This window comes from Macaca fascicularis, chromosome 20 (assembly GCF_037993035.2).
Source record: "Macaca fascicularis isolate 582-1 chromosome 20, T2T-MFA8v1.1".
Taxonomy (NCBI): domain Eukaryota; kingdom Metazoa; phylum Chordata; class Mammalia; order Primates; family Cercopithecidae; genus Macaca; species Macaca fascicularis.
This window is the reverse complement of record NC_088394.1, coordinates 46,732,049-46,754,391: the sequence shown is the minus strand read 5'-3', so window position 1 is coordinate 46,754,391 and position 22,343 is coordinate 46,732,049. Positions and strand designations below refer to the sequence as shown.

At 35.6% G+C, this 22,343-nt stretch overlaps 1 protein-coding gene across 4 annotated transcripts in view; it reads right to left on the bottom strand.

Annotated features, from left to right (window-relative positions):
* Positions 1–22,343, bottom strand: part of CYLD (CYLD lysine 63 deubiquitinase) — a 58,290-nt gene that overhangs the window by 5,345 nt on the left and 30,602 nt on the right. For all 4 annotated transcript variants that reach the window (XM_045381710.3, XM_065537708.2, XM_015443064.4 and 1 more), the window contains exons 6-17: positions 18,996–19,094; positions 17,340–17,456; positions 15,255–15,634; positions 13,884–14,049; positions 12,815–12,956; positions 10,880–11,002; positions 8,378–8,469; positions 7,474–7,540; positions 3,639–3,771; positions 2,623–2,731; positions 1,700–1,818; positions 924–1,140 (exon numbers count right to left, since the gene is read on the bottom strand). In XM_045381710.3, coding sequence (XP_045237645.1) covers positions 924–1,140; positions 1,700–1,818; positions 2,623–2,731; positions 3,639–3,771; positions 7,474–7,540; positions 8,378–8,469; positions 10,880–11,002; positions 12,815–12,956; positions 13,884–14,049; positions 15,255–15,634; positions 17,340–17,456; positions 18,996–19,094 — 1,764 coding nt within the window. The remainder of the gene's footprint in view (positions 1–923; positions 1,141–1,699; positions 1,819–2,622; positions 2,732–3,638; positions 3,772–7,473; positions 7,541–8,377; positions 8,470–10,879; positions 11,003–12,814; positions 12,957–13,883; positions 14,050–15,254; positions 15,635–17,339; positions 17,457–18,995; positions 19,095–22,343) is intronic.

Here is a 22,343-nt window from a genome sequence, read left to right as displayed (position 1 = left end):
ATACTACATGCAAAAGAGGCTTTACTTTTCTAAAGAGGATGTTTGTTTACTTCTGCTGTCAGCTTTTGGCAACTGGAAGATAACTTCTGCTGTCAGCTTTTGGCAACTGGTTTAGTATAAAAAACATAAGCACTGAGATCAGAAAGACTGAGTTAAACACAAACTACATGACCTCAAGCACCTTAAACCTCAGCTTTAATAACAGAAAAACAGGAATAATCCCCATCTTGCCCGGATTTAGGCAGAATGACTTAATGGTGCTCAATAAACAGCTACCGTGGCTCCTACAAAAATGAGAGGGGCCTGAAGGAAGACAACAAAGCTGGAAATAAGATCCCTCAGGGCTGAAATAAGACTTCCAGGATTCTTTTTTTAAAAAAGAGCATATGCATGTCAAAATATCACAACAATATGAGGTTGGGCACACCAGCTCCTCTTGTAAGCCCAGCACTTCGGGAGGAAAAGGAGGGTGAATCACTTGAGGCCAGGAATTTGAGACCAGCCTGGGCAAAATGGCAAAAGCCCATCTCTACTAAAAATACAAAAATTAGCCAGGCATGGTGGCATATGCCTGTAGTACCAGCTACTCGGGAGGCTGAGGTGGGAGGATTGCTTGAACCTGAGAGGTGGAGGTTGCAGTTAGCTAAGATCATGCCGCTGCGCTCCAGCCTGGGCAACGGAGCGAGACTCCATCTCAAAAAAGAAAAAAAAAAACCACACACACACACAATAATATTATTCCTTAGTTCAGCTAGCAAGGTTGTTAATGCAATCCAAGACATAAGACTGTTGTCACCAGAATAATCCTGAAAGGATTTTCTCGGAAAATATCATGTCACTCAGAACAGGTGATCCCACTATAAACCGTCCCCACTACAAACCAGAACCCAGTGCCACATGCAGAAGAAAGGCATTTTCAGTACCATCCCGATCGGCCATGCTGTCAAAGAAGAGCCAGGCGGAGTCGTCCTTCCCATACTTCACAAAAGCAACATAGTGGCTTGTTTCTATGCAGAGAACAGCAAATAACTCCATCTTCTGGCAAGGGATGCAGCCGTGTCTCCAGTCCCAGTCAGGTAAGTCTTTGGGAAGTGACACTGGGTTATATTTATGATTCAGCCTCTTGGGATGAAGGTGGACCTAAAATGGACCATGAAAAGAATATCATTAGGTTGAGGTGGGTGGATCACAAGGTCAGGAGTTCAAGACCAGCCTGGCCAAGATGGTGAAACCCTGCCTCTGTTAAAAATACAAAAATTAGCTGGATGTGGTGGCGGGCACCTGTAATCCCAGCTACTCGGGAGGCTGAGGCAGGATAATGGCTTGAACCCGGGAGGCAGAGGTTGCAGTGAGCCAAGTCATGCCACTGCACTCCAGTCTGGGCATTAGAGCAAGACTCAGTCTTGAAAAAACAAAAACAAAAACACCCAAAAACAAACATGTCATTGATGAGCGAAACTCAACGTGTCAAGTGAATGGGCTTCCTTACTCTTGTTAAATGCATCCCTTACTCATAGTAATCAAGTACTTCACCAACAGCTCTCAAGTAAACAGAAAATGCAAAAGCAATACAATTTTATTATGAATTTTTAACTGTTAATTATGATTTTAAAAACTGTCCAAAACCAGCATTTTGTTTTCAACTATAAATAAGTTACTGTTCAACAAAAGTTAATCCATTAAGTGAAGGGAAACTCACTTGAGTGTTGCAGGTTTTACAAAACTGCTTGATTTTTCCAGCTGAGATGTCCGGATCATCGTAGCATTCTCTACACTCATACATTGCAAGCCCTCCACATATCCGGCACTGTCTGGGAGCTGAAATGTGGGGAGGGGGAGGGAAGTTAAGAGGGCTTTAAAAAATGTTTTCTTTCATTAAGAAGATGTAAAGAAAAGTTAGCCTGTAAAAAGGATAATGTTCATGGCTTCAAAAAAGTCTCTTTCTCTTCCATCCACTTAAGCTCTCAGTTAGTATCTGAAATATCTTTAAAAACATTTTATCAGACCAAATAATTTTTCTAAATAGTGTCTCCTAGAGTGTTTTCCCCTTCATTATAAAATGCCCATTGATGAAAATTCAAAGATACAAGAAAGTATAAAGGAGAAAACTAAAAGCATCTACAATTTCAGTTGGCAGGAGATAACCACTGTCAATATGATTATGAATTTTCTCTAATAATTTCGTATCTGAATATTTACATAAGTATATATGTGTGTGTGTGTATATATATGGCCCCTTTTGTAGAACATATCAATGTACTTACCTTTCCACTTAATATTACACCATGACCATTTTCATACACACTGGTCTTCAAAACCATGAATTTTAATGGCAGTGGTGTAATTGTTAGATACACACTCCTCTGGTTAATATTCAAGTTGTTTCTAATTTCTTAATCATAGGATAATAAGTATGTTTGCATATCAAATTATTTTCATTTCTATTTTCTCAGAATAAAGTCCTAGAAATAAAATGACTGGTTTCATTTTTTCCAGGCTCTTCAGATGCTCAATTGCCTTGGGAAATACTGTGTCCAATTAGAGTCTAACCCACAACTGATGGGAATTATCTGACAATTTCCACAAAACCAACAAAACAAACTAAAAAAATCTCATACTTACTGTCTTCAAGTAAATCGGTTATATTTAATTCCAGAGAAGGAAAAATTTTTTTAAATAGTTTAAAGTCTTTTCCAAATCGAGGCATCTGAATAATCAGACATGATGGTGCCTATAAAAAAGACGGATATTTTTAGAATCAAAGTGTTAAAAAAAAACTTTTCCCCATGAAACCAAAATAGTCATGGCTGTCAAACAAAACAGTGAGTTCTGCCTTAATATTGGTGTCCTATGAAATAGGATCCATATGTCACCATGGGCTGTGGACACAGGACACCAACAAGCCACAGGTCTTCAAGTGGCTCATGATCGCAGGGACACATTAGCACCTCGAGGTTACGAAGTTCAATAATCTTGGGTCTCAGATAAAATCATGGCATTTTATTTGGGTTTATATTTATTAAAGGTTTTGGAAAGGCTGTTTTTGCAAATATGATACAGAAAATATCATCACAGAAGGAGACTGCTCATTATATTTCAACAAATAAATAACTGTGGCTTTTCAGGTTTTATCAAAAATGATTTCAGAAATGAATACAATCAAAATAAACCACAAGCATATACTATTAAAATTATGGCGATTCTTAGACAATAAAAGAAAAATCATTTCTATCACTTGTTCTGTGGCAAATATAAATGAATTTATAGACATTTTGTCTCTTAATGAAGGGGGAAAGGACACACTACATTTTTATATATTTGGGTAATATGCTTGGGTAAAATGGCATTTAAAAAAACATGTCTCCTTTTGCTTTAAACTACCTAAAATTTTTCAAGTTACACAAATTAGCTTGGTGTTTTCTTTGGCAGCAGAAATCCAAAAAATTCAATCTTAATTCTAAGACATTTTCTGTAAAGGCAAAGTTGAAACACTGCATACTTTTTAAAATTTATGTTTCTTAACAGTTTGTGTTTCAAACTGTTCTCAGCTAGTTAAAATCAATAGACACTGAATCTACCAAAAGTCTTAAGACTCCCACAGACTTTCATATAAAATGCCACAGACAAGTAGCACTAACCTCTGCAAATTTCAGGTTACTGTTGATGAAAGACCATTCTAACAACTGCTGAATTGTGGGAACTCCAACTTTCTCATTTTTTTCCATAAAAATTTGATAGAAGTAACAATCTTGTACCTTTTGACCTGCTGATCTAAAAACATGCAGAGAAAAAAATACATACAACCTATTTATTAAATGCTTAAATCAAAACGTGAAGTTGTCCCAGCAGTATTTGAGAACAGAAAAATCATAAAATTGATGGTGTAGCTTTGGATAGTCAGAACAACAGAGGGAAATAAATGATTTGAATAAAATAATTAAATGTGCTTAGGCACAAGACCTTATACATGATTTGTTTAGTTTTTAGATTGGAAAGTTCTCTTAGTGATTAGGAAAATAATAATGGAATAATAATCCCAATCAAGAAGCACTGTGTGAACAGAACTAACCAAAAGGTAAATCACTTAGTGCAATTTCACTGCCCAAATCTAGAAAGCAGCAAACTGTATTTAATGCCTGAATATAAATTATTATATGCCTGGATGTGACACATTCTTAGCAGACCTTCTAGACCAAACTTTTCATTTCTAAAATGAAGACGCTGAGATCTAGGGAAGGAGAATGACTTCTCAGCAAGTCAAAAGCAGAGCTGAGTACAGAACCCAGAGGCCCTAACTGCTGCTTACCATTCTTTCCGCTAAAGCATGCTGATAGTCACTCGTTTATTCAACAAATACCAAGTAAGCACCTACCATATGCCAATCATAGTGTTACTCTTATATTTTCAGCATCTTTCCTTCTAAATATTTTACTATAGCATGGCATTAGTCTTTAAGACTAACTCTACCAGAAGGACTAATAATCCTTAAGTTTACTATTTACCTTTTCAGCACAATTTCTGGATATAAAGTTAGACTGTTTATATCTAAACTTATATCTAGATTTCAAGAATTTTAGCGGGAAATATTAACATAGTTTTCACTTAAAAAAAAAAAAACTCAGCTATTCAGAGATCAGCCTGCAGAAATCCTCAGCTTCCCAAAGCAACTTACAACCCCAAATAAACAAAACTTAACTGGTAACAAAACAGGAGATTCTGGAGACCCACAGCAAATACAAACAGATGATAATCAAAAAACCTGAAGGCTACGCTATACCAATGTTTTAATCAGTTGTTGATGACTATGACAAAAGACCAGAATTTTTCTGTGAAAGTCAAAAAGCATAGAAAATTAACAGTTTACAGGAAAAAAAAATAAGAGAGGAAAATAAGAAACCAGGAAGTAGTAGAGGTTAAGTAGTTGTAATCATAATAATGGCATCAGCGGAGGAGGGCTGGTCGTTGAACGGAGCAATGCATTGCAAACACTAAGAGAAAGGAGGCAGAAATGAGGATGGAGAAGACAATTTACTAATTTCTTGACTTTCCCTTGTTTCTTGCATCCCACTCCTTTATTCTAAACTCAGTTTTGTTTTACTGAAGTACATTCTATAGTAAGTCTCTGAATGGTAATTTAGTACTGGTTCTTCCTGCTCCGAAATTCTGAATATTTTTATTCTTAGAATTTCAGTCTATCAAAAATTCTAAAAATTCTTCAGCTATTATCTGTTGAAACATTGCCTTTTCCCTATTCTCTCTAGTATCTCCTTCTGGAACTCCAGTTAGAATCCATCTTCCATGTGTATTATCCTCGCTCTCTTGTTTTCTAACTCTTTATTCCTTTGTGCAACATTCTGGGTACTTTCTTCAGCTCTGTCTTCCCAATAAGCAATGCTCTCTTTAGCTGTGCACACTGCATCAATGAGGTAACATCATGATATAGTTTCTATTTCTGGAGATTCTGTCTTTGGTTATTTGATTCTGTTTATCAAATCTGTTTTATGTTTCATTGGCATCTAGTTCTTTTGTCTCTTCAATCATTTAAGAACATCTTATAGTCTCTTTTAGACTATCTAATTATTTCAGATTTTTTAAGGTACTCATCTTATTTGTTGCATCTGCTGACTCTGTCTGTCAAAATGAAATGCTAGTGGAGGGGAAGAATTACTCTGGAAAAAGAGCCAACTTAGAATATTTATAATCTTTAAAAAGTGATTCTCAATATGAAGAGGTTGTTTGCAGGTGTAAAGGGGACAGTGTACCCTTCAGGGGGTGTAAGAACTTCCCAGGGCCCTTTCAAGTCCCACAAGGCATTCAGACTCTGAGATATATTCAGAGATGCCCCGATCCCTCCCTACCCGCTCTGAGGATCACTGCAGTATTCAACCTATGTTATTACTGGGTGTGTATTACATTCCATAAGTGTGTAGGCTAGAAAAGGGGGTAAAGAGGATGAAAACAACTGTTTGAAGCATCTGAAATTTATCTCTTTAAAATGAAAAACCAAATTGACTTTTTTCTCCCAAAGTGCCTTCTAGGTTTCCTACATCATGTACTAAACATATCTTTCCTTTCCCATTTCTGTTTGAAAGTTGACTTATAAGACACTGAAATTCTACATGCAGTTAATTCTATTTCTGAGCTTTCCATTTGGCCCCATTGATCCATATTTCTAATCTTATGCTAGTATCACACACTATTTTAAAGTCTATTGCTTTGCCTTCGTAGCTTATAATAGAAATCTATTTTAAAAGCATTCTTCAAGATTTTGGCCCACTTCATTTTGTATAGAACTCTAAATCCACTTTCCTGAAGTATGTTAAGATCTTGCTTGTGTGCAAATGATTACGTAATCATCTTTAAATTATTTAATTGTCCTACCCAGAATGCAATCTTTCTCACTAATTAATCAAATCCCTTTTAGCTCTGTATAAGTCTTTAAAAAATCTATCTCAATAAAATTGATTTCTTGGTATTTTATACTTTCATGAAGTATGAAATTACTTTTTCATATCTGCTTGAAGGTATACAGAAATGCTATTGATTTTTCCATGGATATTTTACGTAGACAAATTATGAATTCTTTTGCTAATTGTAGTAATTTTTAGGTCATTTTCTAGGATTTTTTAGGTGTACATATGGCTATTATCATCTTTGAAGAGAGAATATGAACTCTTGATGGTTATATATCATGTCTCATTTCATTAATTAGAACTTCCCAAACAATATCAAACCACAGCCATGGCACTGTCCACCCTTCCTCTCTTGTCCTCACCCATCAATTCAAAAGTGGCATCAAACAATATCACTTTAAGACATAGAGATGAGGAAGAGTACTTGTCTATGCTTAGCTTTTCGGGAAGTCTATAGGATATCACTAAGATTCTCAACAGAGAAACCCAAGCTAAAATGTAAAAAAGGTTCATTGTTTAGACTGAGAACATTCAAACTACCTGGAAAGTTCAGTCATTTAGAACATTTCATTAAGAGCTTTACTACATTAAACAAGGCTTTCATTCAACATGGTGGGTGGGGAGGGGAGACAAAGTTATACAACTAAGAACAGGAAAGCTAATTTAAGACTAAATTTTTTGAGTGATGAGTAGACAGAAAACAGTGTTCCTGAAGTGTCTGATTAAGTTAGAATAAGATTTTTTTTTCTTAAAAGGTTCATTAATTGAAATTACGAAAATATATATACAGTATCAAAAGAAAATGATATGCAATAATACTTATCGCTAAGGTTAAAAATTATAGTACAAATTTACATTGGATTTGATCTTCAAGTAAACTATGGTACTGTGGCGAGGACAACAAATAAAATTAACTTGCATGATATTCCCCTAGCCTATTAAGAGCCCTAAACAAATACAATATTAAGAAATCATTCTGGAAATCATGTCTGTTGAACAATGGCAGTGGAAATGAGAATTGTCTATTTTTCCAACGCTTCTAGAACAATTTAAAGGTTACCTTATTTTTAGCAAAGGTTCTACCCTTAAAATATGATGAAACAGGATATTCAAGAATTCCTCAGGATCTAGGAGAAAATTTAAAAATCAAATAAGTCACAGACAAAATTTTTAAATCATTTTATTTTTTATTTCTAACAGTCATATTTTAATACTGAATTCTGTTTCATTCACCCAATATTATTTCAATTAAAAGCACAGTTTTCAAGTTTTCCTGACAAAGGAAAAACACAAAAGACATTTAAAAGTTATAATCAAGTATTATGTTTCAATTTTGTTGTAAGTTTATTACATTTGAAAGGGTGCAACAGATCGCACATAATGAAATAGCTGTTATTTCTTTTGGGGGGTTTAAGGTAAGTGAAGTACAATCTGAAGTATGCCCTGTTTTTTCCTGCAAGCCTCTAAACATTACAGCTGGTTACAGTATGCTGCTGACAAGTTCAAAGTCAGGTGGTGAATCTTTGAGTAAGCCCATTAGCTAGGAAGAGATTGAAACACTGTTCCCTGACTATAAACTTAATCCTAGTCAGCAGCTTTCTAACTCCTTTTATAACAAGGAAAACTCAGTGGGAAAATGTAGAAAACCCAATGCAACTCTGCACCACAAGAGAGAAACAACTGAGAATATCATTGCTGGGTGGAAAGGAAAGGACTTTTTATTTAAGCATTTAGTATACTAGAACCAGCCAGCTTCTTAAAGGAGTTCATTATTCCACATCATCGATCACTTTTAGAAGAGAGGAAGAATTTACAAAAAGGGAAGGTAACCATGTATCACATAGAAAGAAATTTCTAATTTAAAATAAAACCCCCCAACTACACAGACACACATTTCAGTTAATACTTTGACATGTGAATATGCTCTTCAGTTATGTTTAATGCATGTAAGTTAAGATGGTCACCTTTTTCTTCAGAGGTAAATCCTGATGCAGCCTCCACCTTTTCAAGTATTTTCCTCAGTTTCATAATTTTTGTGGCACACACATATCCATATCTATGTTAGTAAAAAACTATTAATTGATATTGGCATGTATTAAGTTATATAACACATCTTAATCACACAGTTTTTTGTTTTTTTTTTTTTTTTTTGAGACAGAGTCTCACTCTGTCACTCAGGCTGGAGTGGTACAACGGCCCGATCTTGGCTCACTGTAGCCTCCGCTTCCCAGGCTCAAGAGATTTTCAAGCCTCAGCCACCAAAGTAACTGGGATTACAGGTGTGCACTACCATGTCCAGCTAATTTTTGTATTTTTAGTAGAGACAGCATTTCACCATGTTGGTCAGACTGCTCTTGAACTCCTGGCCTCAAGTGATCCACCTGCCTCGGCCTCCCAAAGTGCTGGGATTATAGGTGTGAGCCACCGCGCCCAGCCAACACATTTCTTATACAACTCCGGTATGTCATAAATCAATAGGTTAGACAATTAGTTTGAAGAAAACAATTACAGACTTCTTCTTGAAGCTTGCAAAATTAAAGATCTAGAACCAGAATTATTCTAGACACTATTATATGCTCTACAAGTAACTGTCTTACACTAATACAATACAAAAATTATTTTAAGTTTGTGGTGACTAATTTTTTAAATAATATTTGCTTGGGAAATTAAAGCATTTACTTTATAAAGCAGAATATACAATTTTGAGAGAGAGTATCCTTTTAATAGTAAAGTGTGAAACAGCCACCAAGGGAAACGGGAAAAGGAATTTATAAGAAACTGAAAATCTAAAATCTGCAATCAAACCAACTGGCATAATGATGACATTTTCTCTCTTCTTTGTCTGAATGCAAGACACATTCAATAAGTTTAATATCACTTTAAATTTGTAATTCTAAAAATGGCTTCAGAGGACAACTTAGTGGCTACCATAAGTTTACTAAGGACAAGTCAGAACTAGCTAACTTTATATCCACTTTTTATACTATTCATTCACTTGTTCATTTCCTGCAACCAATGCAGACTGAGAATCTACCACTTACATAGTAATGTAACCTGTCAGCCACTGGGAATACAAAACGAGTATAAAAAGACAGAGTGTCTGAAGAAAAGCAGAGATTTCAGCACCAAATAAAACCAGTCAGCTATATACAGATATGAATGCTACAGACACAGACACAGGGAATCCTGATCACAACAGGGCATCTGACCAGTTTCTTACTGTATAGAGGGTAAGAAAGTGTGATTAACTATGATGCTTAACCGGTTGAACAATAGAATCCAAAGAATGTTTATTAATGAACTTATGGTACTTTGGAAGGAAGGAAGGAGGTGGTAACATCCCTTAAGAGTTTCGGGTTTGACCTGTCTTGTTCCAGTATCAATTAGTTGGGGGAAAAAATAGTATGTTTAAAAATTTGCATAAGATAAAATAATTGATGTGAAAATCAAGATTCACAATTATCTTAAAAGGTAAGATCATTTAGAGAATTCATTACAGAATTTAAGGAAAGCAAAAGATTCAAGTGAGGAAATTTATTCTCTTATAATTTACTTTCCTAGTCATGTGATATAGCAGATAATTTGGGATGCTCATTGTATTTGAGTATGCTGCTTTTTTGGTTCAAATTTGATATAAAATTATTTTTTACTTTAATTGATAAATAAGAACAGTATATAAAAGGATTCAAATTTATCTTAATATGAACTTTAAATTATATCACTTTCTCTCTATACTCCTGAATGAGCAAATTTCTTTTATGATCTATCGCCCTAATTCTTCATAGTTTAAATTTTATAATGTGACATTATCACATATCACTACTACCACTTATTCAAAGTCTTTACTAGATATCTGTCACTTGTGCTTGTACCATTACAAATTGCTTCCTGTGGCCATAAAAAGACATACTTATAATTCCTAAAGTAGGAAATGGAAAAATAATCACCTTTTTAAGGCAGGTGGAAAGAGGCCAAATATATTCCTTTAACCAAAAAATATGGCACTAAAATACATCTCATCTGTTGCTAGTCCAAAGTATTAAACATTAGCTCTTCTATAAAGAATTTCCCTGGTTCCTTTTCTTTCAGATTTAAGAAGCTAGACTATATCAATTTAACTAATAAGCATGGTTACTTGTAGCAGAGGTGTTGGAATAAACTATTTCAAAAGATAAGAATTCTAAGTATTATGTATTAGCTTTCCTAAATGTACTGCAATTGCTAAATTATAGTTTACTCTAGCAAAATGGGTTAAATCATTTCATGGAATATGCTATCAGATTTAAGAAATTAAATAAACAAAAAAGTACAAGGACCAAAGGTTTAAAAATGTAATATTTTACCATGAGAACTAATTTTCCCCCATCTCTTATTATATGAAGACAAGGTATAAATTAATTACTATACCAGAAAACAGCAAATAGAACACCATGTAAAGGCAAAATAGCAATATGTCTTCTACTTACATTCTCAGAGGATTAACAATTTCTGTCCTCAGTAACTCTTGGGTTTCACTATAATATTCTACATCATTCTTTTCTTTGGGTCTAAGTAACACAGTGTCCAGAACAGAACTAAAAGCAAATAAGCTGCAAAAGAAAAAGGATATTTTTCTTCATGCTATAAACATATTTTTCAAGGAATAGATTTTTTAAAGAATTAGAAGAGGAAAAGAAGTAAAGTCTAGAGAAGAAATAACATAACAATTTGTGTTTTTCATTAACACAGGTACCAGGACCCCTGTGAAGATGCCCATGGTTCAATCATCAGGACCTACAGATCTTTCCATGTTAAGGCAATACCAATAATACTGAAAAAGCAAACTGCAGATCAACGGTGTTAAAGGATAACAATGTGCCCATAGAATATTAAAAAATAAAACTTCTTTGCAAAAGTTGAAAGAGGGACTACAAATCTGTCAAATTACAGACAACAGAGGACATCATTTATAAACAACTTCCCGAAGCAAGCACTACTCAGTGCCTCACTTAATATCACTTATGAGTGACTAACAGGCCAGGTGTGGTGGCTCATGCCTGTAATCCCAGCACTTTGGGAGGCCGAGACGGGTGAATCACCTGAGGTCAGGAGTTTGAGACCAGCCCAACTAATATGGTGAAACCCCATCTCTACTAAAAATAAAAAAATTAGCTGGGCATGATGGAGTACACCTGAAGTCCCAGCTACTTGGGAGGCTGAGACAGGAGAATCGCTCGAACCCAGGAGGCGGAGGTTCCAGTGAGCCAAGATCGCACCACTGTATTCCAGCCTGGGTGACAGAGCGAGACTCCATCTCAAAAAAATAAATAAATAAAATGAGTGACAGCAGTAACTTGCTGGTATCAAAGAAAAAGAAAATTTAGCTAATACAGATTTTTATCAGGAAATCTAAAGAATATATCAATGCTGTAAGGCTTGTTTTTATCAAAGTATTCTGCAAATAAAATGACCACCACTTTATTCTCCCTACTTTAAAAATGTTAACATCCCATATTAACTTCCTAATTCTTATCATCTGGCTACAGAACTGGCAGGCTACTCTCAATTTAGCTCAGTCTACAATCCTCAGAACCTAAAGATTCTTGGTTCAATCTCCAGAGCTTAAAGATCCTTGCAATGTTAAGGCTGGGCATGGTGGCTCATGCCTGTAATCCCAAGCACTTTGGGAGGCCACGGCAGGTAGATAATTTGAGGTCAGAAGTTCGAGACCAGCCTGGCCAACATGGTGAAACCCCATCTCTACTGAAAATACAAAAAAAAAAAAAAGTTAGCTGGAAGTGGTGGTGCAGCCAGTAATCCCAGCTACTCAGGAGGCTGAGTCAAGAGAATCGCTTGAACCTGGGAGGCAAAGGTTGCAGTGAGCCCAGATTGTGCCACTGCACTCCAGCCTGGGGGACAGAGTTAGACTCTGTCTCAAAAAAAAAAAAAATACTGCAATGTTAAGTTGTTCCACTTTGGAAAAAAATTGCATATATGAGGGCAGCAGTGCTGCTACTGAAAATCGTTTTTTAAAAGAAAGTAGTTTTATGACTGCCTTTACCTACTAAAAGAAATACAGCACACAACAGCCAATGGCTTTACTGCAAGTTATGTTGTTTGACACTTGCACAACTATTTCTCAGATACCTTCTGTATATCTATTTCATTTGTAACAATTTCATTTGTAACAATATCATTCACCTTTCTGGATACAGAAACATGAGAGGACATTCAAAAGCTTCCAAGGAGTATGTCATGAAAAGCAAATTTGCCTTTCGATCCTGACCCATGGTCATCAAGTTTCTCTGCTCAGAGGCAGGTGGCAGTTTCTTGCACACACACTCACACACGCACACACACACCCATATGCGTCCCTGCCCTCATGGCACTATCTATACCTATTGTATTTATTTTACACTTACCAGAATAAGGTTGAGTCTAAGTAACAAGAATTGTAATGACCCTGAATGCCTTTCTTCTTCCCAATCATTATCTCCAAGCCTTCTTTTTCCATTTTTGGCGGAGTATTTTCTTCTACTACTTCACTTAAGTAGCCTCCAAATGCTGAAAAGATTTTTTTTTTTTAAAAGTAAATGAAAAGAATTCTTTTAAACTATTACAATATGTATTCCCATAAATGTTTTTTCATTTTAAAATGTTCTTGTATTTTGATGCAAAATTTGTTTCTTAACTTTAAGTGGAAAGTAGGCTTTGGTTAACTGCTATTCAACTTGGCTTATAAAAACCGCTATTGTTCATTTTCAACTTCATTTCCTCCAAGATTTAAAAACACACTTTAGGGTATTATGTGTAAAAAGCATCTGTCAAGTAAAATATGTTTCCCAAATATTTTACTATTTATCTGAAGATGCTTCATTTTCGAGTTTGAAAAGAAAATGAAAATTCCAAAGTACTATTTCAACATAATAAGAAGTGTTTTTCATAAAGATGGCTTTCCTGTTTGCACCTGCTGAAGCCCCAAGACGCTTTTTCACTATTATGTAAAAGTGGAAAGGAACGGCACCAGGAAACTGCCACCAATTACACGTGATGAGGAGAGCTGTCCTCCAGCAATCAGTTGAAATCTACTTCCTTCACCAAAATGCTGATTTCTTTGTAAGATACACTCACTGCTGTACTTAAACAAGATACTGTGAGGGAAGTCAGTTAAAAAAAAAAAAAAGGTCACATTTCAATTTCTACCACTAGCATTGCTGAAAACTAAATGTCTGTCACCAACAGGAAGAGAAAAACAAATCACACTATTATTCACTTTATAAGTCCCAAACACACATCCTAATACTTTTTAAAGATGTCCCCTTCTTAAAACAACTTTCTTATACACCATGCAACATTTTTACTGATTTAAAGCTTAATGAGAGTTGGCAAGAAATATATTAAAACACTGTCACCATCACCTAATATAACATGATATGAGATTAGAATTAGAGTCATTCCAGGTTGTTAAGTAAACGAAAAGCATCCAAATACCTAAGGAGTTACAGCGCTCGATCTGATTGGAAACCGGCTGCAATGATGCAAACCTAGAGTCAGGCCTGCAGCTCTTCAGTTTCACAAACAGCGCCTTCTTCAGGGCACAGGTGAAATACCGAGTGCCTCTGAAGGTTCCATCCGTACAGCCTGCACACTCATCTTCCTGAAAAAGAAATGCTTCAATATGCATTATACCGTGTCTTACAGAGACAGTATACAAAGAACTAAGGTTTCTAAGACCTGTTTCTAGTATACCCTTTCCCACCACTCCCTCTTCACACCTGTACTGAGAACCTCGTCAAGAAAAAGGAGTTGAGTAATCAGTGCTTCAGCCCACAGCTACTGATTTAAGAAGTGAATTCCTTAATCCAGCATAAAGCCCTTCTTGTATTTCCTTTCAGAATATATGCTTCAACCTCCCCTGGTTAAACAGGCTTTCCTGCACCATTTCTACAAGCATTAAAACAGGCAGGGAAGGAGAAGGCTATTTATTTTAATCCTCATTCTTGCCTTCCCGCCGTGCCCCACAAGATAGTATTCACTAGCATGGAAACAAATAAGAAAAAAAAAGAAAGAAAGAAATATATTTAAATTGGCCAGGTGCGGTGGCTCATGCCCATAATCCTAGCACTTTAGGAGGCCGAGGCAGGCGGATCACTTGAGTCCAGGAGTTTGAGACCAGCCTGGGCAACATGGCGAAACCCTGTCTCTACTAAAAATACAAAAAACTAGCCAAGCATGGTGGTGCATGTCTGTATTCTAGCTACTCAGGTGACTGAGGCAGGAGAACAGCTTGAGCCCAGGAGGTCAAGGCTGCAGTGAGCCCTGACCGTGCTACTGCACTCCAGCCTGGGCGATAGAGTGAGACCCCATCTCTAAATAAATGCTAAACATACTCAACTTCTCCTTTCCTGATTACAAAATATCAAACGATATGTTCTCCTGATCTCTAAAGGGAAAACCTTTCCCTCTAGCAAAGGTCTCAAAAGATCTCTAAAAATGGTGATTAATTTTAAAGCCAGTGATATAATTCTTAGAACTGACCAGGGGAAGTGGCTGAAGAAGAAAGACAAAAGATGATGGCAAATTTGTTTGATTTACTAAATTTGGTTTAATATAAGGAGCCTAAATCGATTGGCCTAAAAATCAACTTTCATTCCTTGAACGTAAATCAACTAACATTAGGACAAGTGGGTCGCAAGCCTCAGGGGTGGCAAAGGGAAGTCAGGCAACATGGTGAGAAAATTCTTCTGCAGTGATAGCTTTTCTGACAAATATAACAGTTTGTCAAAAAGCATATAATAGGGTGAAATCTGCATAAAACCTCATAGAGAAAAAAATTGAAATTTTGGGGTCAAGTTAAATTACCAGTTCCAGTCCAGCAAGTACTTCATTCAGTCCTGGGGGCTGACCGATCCAACGGATTACCCCGTAGAAAGGAGGGTTCTCCTTAACTTCAGCCAGTGAGCCCACTTCTAGACCATGTGAGTTCCCAGGAGGCATAGCCAAGGGTGGACTCTCTTGCACGGGTGCAGTGTTTAGCTCTTCCATCACAGACTGGGCTGACAGAGAAAGTGGACTGTGGCCAATACTTCCATTGGTATTAGGCATCTTTGTGAGACTGAACGGTAAAGAGTGGAATCTGTTCTCGGTGGACAGTGAGTTCACAGGAGGAGGCTGGAGTGGTGGTGAAGAACGGTCAAAGTCTGTAGATATCTCTGTAAGAGATTTTGCAGGGTCTTCTGCAACTAAAAAATTATTCCTAATTAGAGAAATGTATTCAAGGATATCGACTCTGTCTTCCATTTCTAAAACTTAATATACAGATATAGTCCAACCGCCCACCTGACCTCCCTGCTATTAATAGTACTCTCATAGGCACAAAGTTACTATCTCCAACAGTGTTCTCGCTTCTCCCTCCACCTCCATATTTATGCACCTCAGTCAATGGCACCCAATTGTTCAAACCAAAAAATCTTCATCACTGGGTATCGTATAGGTGATAGTCTTTGTCCAAAATACAATTAATTGAGAAAGCAGTACAAAAAGATACCAAAAACCTTAAGAAACGCTTCTAAATAACTAATGGATCAAAAAAGAAATAATAAGTTTTAACAATAAAGAAAAAAGAGAAAAAGAAACAAAGAAAGAAAGAATCCTTGCGGAACATGGCTAAATTAATACTTATAAGGGAATTTTATAGGCTTAATTGCTTATTTCAGAAAAAAACAAAAGCTAAATATGAACTCAGCATACAACTTGGGAAGTTAAAAGAACAGAATAACCCCCAAAAAGGTAGAGAAGAATAAACTAAAGAACAGAAACAATAGAAGAGAGAAAACAAACATACAATAAGAAGTTCAAAGCCAGAACAAACACAAACACACAATGTAATTTAAGAGAAACCAAACACATGATAAAGAGAGCCACGGCCAAAAGCTATTTCCTTAAAATGACTAATACATTTGACAGGCAGGTACTGCAGATCATTGAGGGAAGAATGAACTTCTTACTAAATGCTGTTGAGATAACTGGTTATCCATATGTTTAAAAAAAATTAAACTGGAATCCTACTCATACTCTATACGAAAATCAGCTCCAGGTGGCTTAAAGACAAATGCGGCAGGCAAAACTCTAAAGGCTGGGAGACCACAGAGTAAGGCCTGTTTGCCTTTCCATTCTCATCTCATGAGTGTCATGCCTGTTTCTCTGTTCCAGTGCCTGGCAAACACTAGCTTCCATTCTTCCACTTTCCATATGCTATTTCTTCTCCCGAGGAGGTTCTGGCCCCTTTCACTTTGTCATCTGTCAATCCTCTGGTAAACCTAAGCATGTGTCACTGCCCCAAAGAAACATCTCCAAGACGCTGAGAAAAGTCATCTTTGGTGTATTCTCACAGCATCACGCACCTTCACTGCACACAGCACCAAGGCAACTCTACTTCTGTGTCTGTGGTTGTTTGATTAATTTCTGTCTCAACAACTTAACTGCAAACTCACAAAGGGCACGAACCATGTCTACTTTTTCTCGCCATTTTCATCTTGATGCCTAAAAGAATGCCTGGCAATCATAAGCACTCAATAAATATTTGTTGAACAAATGAACAAAGAAAAGAATAAACTAGACGAAAATGATGTCCCAGGACCAAGGGAAGATAAAATTTTTAAAAGGGAGTGCTTTAAAGAGGTCAGGAAGGAACCAGACAGAAATCTTCCACCCTAAATAGATCGGTTAAAGGAAAAGAACAAATTACTAATCCATTTCTTAAACATTTTAATAATCTTAACAGCAGTACAGTTCAAACTGTGTACAATATTTTAGTTCAGCAATATTACAAAGAGTGGTCTACTTACTCTGTTCCCAAAAACTACAAATATTGCTATAAAAAGCCATTTTTATTTGATGAGTTAAAAAGAAAGGATCATTATAAAGAGCACTAAAATTACAGATTACCTTCATCAATGTACCATGTATTTTTTGATTTGGATTGTGGTTGTGAGTCAACAGAAGACCCATTTAAGGTATAAAATAATTCAGATCTGTTTCTATTTCCAGGGTCTGAGGTAGATCCTATAGAACAAGAAAAGTTTCATTTAAAAATAAAGTCAATATAGCATCAAAGGTTTTTCTAGTAGAGAAATTAATATGCATATGATGTTAATAACTGTTTACATAACCAATAAATATATATAAACACAATATGTTTTTTAACTGTCTTCAGCTTTTAAAAATTTGGTAACCATTTTGGCAATATTAAAAATATTCTTCAGCCCAAAAGTCAATATAGGAGGGAAACAGGAGTAAGTGAAAAGAAAGGTCCACTCATTTAAAAAAAATGAACTGCTTTAAGTCATTGTTCCATGTACCACAGCTTATTTTTAAATGTCAAAATCACCATTCCCCAGCTTCATTTGATAGACCCACTGGTTCACAAATTTAACCTATTATTTTAAAAGAAGGTAATCCTCAAATGCTATATATAAATCGATACACAAATTATGTTTAAAAATAGTTAAGTTTTAAACATTTTGGAATTTTTGGTCATCAAATTCCTTGTATCTTTGAAAAAATCAAGCACTATTATTTCTTATAGATTGGATTTATTGTATGTAAGAGGGCAAGTGTAGCTATGCCACAGCCATTTCAAGACATTACCTTGCCTCAGTATTAATTCAAGGACATGCCACACACAGTGGGGGGCAGTGGGCTCTCCAGAACCCACAAAAAAACTGATTTTCCTTTTCAAATTAAAGTAGGTAGCTGTACATTTTATAACTTTAAGATATACTACAATACAATTAACACGACATATCTTAAGAAAATCTTTAGTCTGTTTCTATTTAAATGAGAGTAGCAAGTTTGAGCTATCCTATATAGATCTATAGGTTAACACAAAAAAGACTGTTACCTATATATCCTGTAATTAATCCTAAGTCTCCCAGGCTCCAATGTCACACAAAATAATTCTTAAAGTACAATTTCCTTTTAAATGAGCGAAAATTGTAATAATTGAGGAAAAAATATTCTTCTTCTAACCCGTATCTGAGTTAACAAAAATTCTTAGAGCCTTTTTAATGAGCTGTTTGGCTTGTATAACTACCATTCTATAAATCTATGAAGTATGTGAAAGCTAACAAAAAAAGAGCTGTAAGCTCCACACATATTGTGAGGAAGCTTCTGGGAAAGAGAATAAATTTTTGCTTAGCAGTTTGAGATTTAATTTGTGCCACATCTAGTCAGTAAAATCCATTTAATTAATCTCTATTATACTTTATCCTATATAACATTATCCATAAAGGATTATTTTACACAGTTGCAATCCTAAACTACACATACAAATATTCCAAGTAAGGAGTTCCAAAAACCAGTTGATTATAGACCAGCAAAACACACAAGTCCTTATAGGGAACTCTTCTTGAGGTAAAAAAGGCTGGGAACAGTTGGCTTAAACAGTATTTATATACAAGCTTTAGTTTCACTACTAAAAATGTTTGAAAGAAAAAAAGTCTACATACATGTTCAGAAGTAATAGCTTATAACCTTTTTTTAATGCTATGGCAAATTAGGCATTATGTAAATTACTAAAGGTTATATGCTATTAATCCATACCTGTCGCCTTTGGTTTATTATGACTGGACGAACCTTTGTCCCCAACACCTCTTGACATAAAGGCAAGTTTGGGAGGCCTCCTTTCCTGTGACACGCTCTCTGAAACAGTGAACATATTTTTTAAAGATAAAGGCAAATTCTTACAGAAAAGAAACAATCAAGAAAGCAATGACAGTAACAAAATTAAAAAAAAAAAAACCCTCTTTCCACAAAAAGGCAGAATATTTAGTCTTACAAATTATTTTTAAAGGCCATCAAAAGTATTGAAAAAGATAATACCATGGGGGAAAAATCAATGCTGTATTTCAAAATGTAATTTCTATAAGAAAATACCCTCTCAAAATACAATTCAGCTACATGCTTTAACCTCCTGAAAATTTAATTGCTTGTAGTCAATTTTATTTGATCTCTTAGAACACAACAAAGAAAATCTTACTCAGTTTTTTTACAGCATTTCCCAAATCAGCAGGCCTAGAACACCCCTGTGTATTATAAAGTGTTTCGAACTCAAATATTTCTTGAAGATGCTGAGATAAACAAAGATAAATAATGTCTTTACTGCATGGAACCAGAACCTTTAATATGCTAATGCGCATTGTGAATTGCTCAGGGAGAAACAAAATAAATTTACTGATAAAAATTTTTATGCTTAGCATCTTAGATTAATATAAGATTAATCTATATTGCTTAGCATCTTAGATTAATATATTTCATGAACACAGTTTGAAAAAAGCCTGGTTAGGAACACGTGTCATCGTTAGGAAAGTTCTGGTTAAGAACATGTATCTGCTTTTAAAAACATATATGTTAAGAATAACACAGATGTGTATACAAACACATATATATACAGGAGGAAAACACAGAGAATTACACACAGATTAAAAATACAGAAAGCCAGAGACATAACAATAATATATGTGAAAAAACACTCACAATTATTTCTGAAATATAGGTGTAATAAGTGTGGCAAACTTGTTTTGAATACAAAGACCACTCTAGACCTTAAAGCCCAGCAATGATCATAAAATACTCCTAAATACTGATCAAGGCAATGTAGAAGAGGCAGTGTGGAAAGTTCTTCCTTTGAAAAATTCAACGACACATCCGTGGAGTCCAACACGACACTTAGGAGTCATACCTGATAAAGCTGTGTGTCAGCAAAAACGATATCACCCACAGTGGATTTGAGGACAGAAAGAAAGAAATAGGAAAATTTTTACATTTTAAACACAAGGAAAAGACTTTTCTTAAAAAAAAGAGGAAATCATACTACATGAATTATATGTACATACTTGGTAACTTTTTCCATGGTTGAAGGAGAAGGGGGATGTATTACTAAACTATATCTTAAACATCTCATAATACGATCCAATAGAATATGAAAATATTTTAATTCAAAAATTATGCCAGTTAACCATGATTTCCATCAAGTGACATAAGAAGAGAAAAGCTATGTACTAATACTGTGGTCCCCACTTATCCACACTTTTACCTTCGATGGTATCAGTTACCCACAGTCAACCACTGTCCAAAAATATTAAATGAAAAATTGCAGAAACAGACAATTCGTAAGTTTTAAGTTGCATACTGTTCTGAGTATTATAACGAAATCTTGCACCATCCTAATCTATAACCCCTGGACACGACCCATCCCCCTGTCCAGCATCTCCACACTGTGTCTACTCCCTGCCTTGGTAGTCACTTGGTAGCCACCTCAGTCATCAGATCAACTACTGCAGTATCACAGTGCTCACGTTAAAGTCACCCTTATTTTACTTAATAATAGTTCTGAAGTACAAGAGTAATGATGTTGCCATATTGTTATTATTGTCTCTTTTCCGATTAATTATTTTTAATATCTTATTGTGCCTACTATATAAATTAAACTTTATCAGAGGCATGAATGTAGAGGAGAAACACAGTATATGTAGGGTTCAGTACTATCCATAGTCTCAGGTATCCACTGGGGGTCTTGGAAGTATCCCTTGATGAAAGAGGAGACTACTGTTCTTTTATGATGCTGTCATTCAGATATCTTTAAATAGCACCCATGACAGCTACTTCAGAAGGAAAATCTTAGTCACTGAGAAGAGTTCCCAAATTATAGCATGTAAATTTACTAAAGAAAAACAACTCCCACTATTAACTGTAATTAACTGCATATAACATTTTTTAAGTATGTTCACATGTATACCACGATATAGATCCATTATATAGTTAGTAACCATTGTAACAAATGCCGCAAGTGCTCTTCCCTTTGTTAGGCTTTGAAGGCAGCCTGGCAGGACCGGAGGGCCAACTGGATGGCCAGTGGTGACAGTTCTGCAGGTGACACTAGGGAGGAGCTCCAAAGATTAGGAATGTGAGCAGGAGGGCACTGGAGTTGGAAACTGTGGCTACCTTCTGTCAAAGGCTGTCTGAGAGGGGGTCAAATATCAGCTCTGAAGAAGTGGACATTCCATCAGAATTCTATACAGACAAAGGGGCACAAACCACCTCTAACTGCCCTCCAGCAATTACACATCAAATATTTCTTGTTCCTTTGTCACAACTGTGTTCATGGCCCAAAACTACTTGGGTCAAAGCAAAGCTTTCAAACTTAAATGAATTATAAGTGATTACCAACTCAGGAAAAGATAAATATGGGATGAAAAACAAGGTAAGAAATAAATTCAGCTGGCAATTTTGTGTGATTAAAACAATCCTGATTAAAGATATTAAAAGATACAGAAGATAAGTCCACCAAACAGCATGTGTAAGTATGTACAGAGCAGCCCTATTCATTATAATCAAAAACTGGAAACAAGCTATTTCGCAGAATAGAGAAACAAATTATGGTCTATTCATACAATGGAATACTACACAGCAATAAAAAAGGAATAAACGACTGATAAACAGGGCAACACGGACATTGTGTTCAGCAAAAGAAACCAAACCTAAAGTATCCATTATATATACACAGCAAGACTGCATTTAAATGATAAAATTCACAGCTTATCCATCACTTGTTGAGTTAACCAGAAAAAGAAAAATCCTTTGGAGAATCTTGAGCTGGAAATCATAACAATAAACTAGTGAACAAGTTATTGTTCAAATCAAATGAAATGTCTATGAATTTGAATGACCCAGTAAATTAAGAGAAATTGTTTAATTAATGTGCTGCTTAACATCAGCAGCCACAAGAGCATAATTCAGACTCAAATGAGAATTTAATATCCACAGAAATCTTGTGAAGAAAATACAGTTTACTTGAGTAGAATGAGGTATTATTAAACCCGACACCAGAAATATCCTAATAGCAACTATTCAGAAATCTCTAAAAGGTTGGGTTCCTGATCAGAATAAATA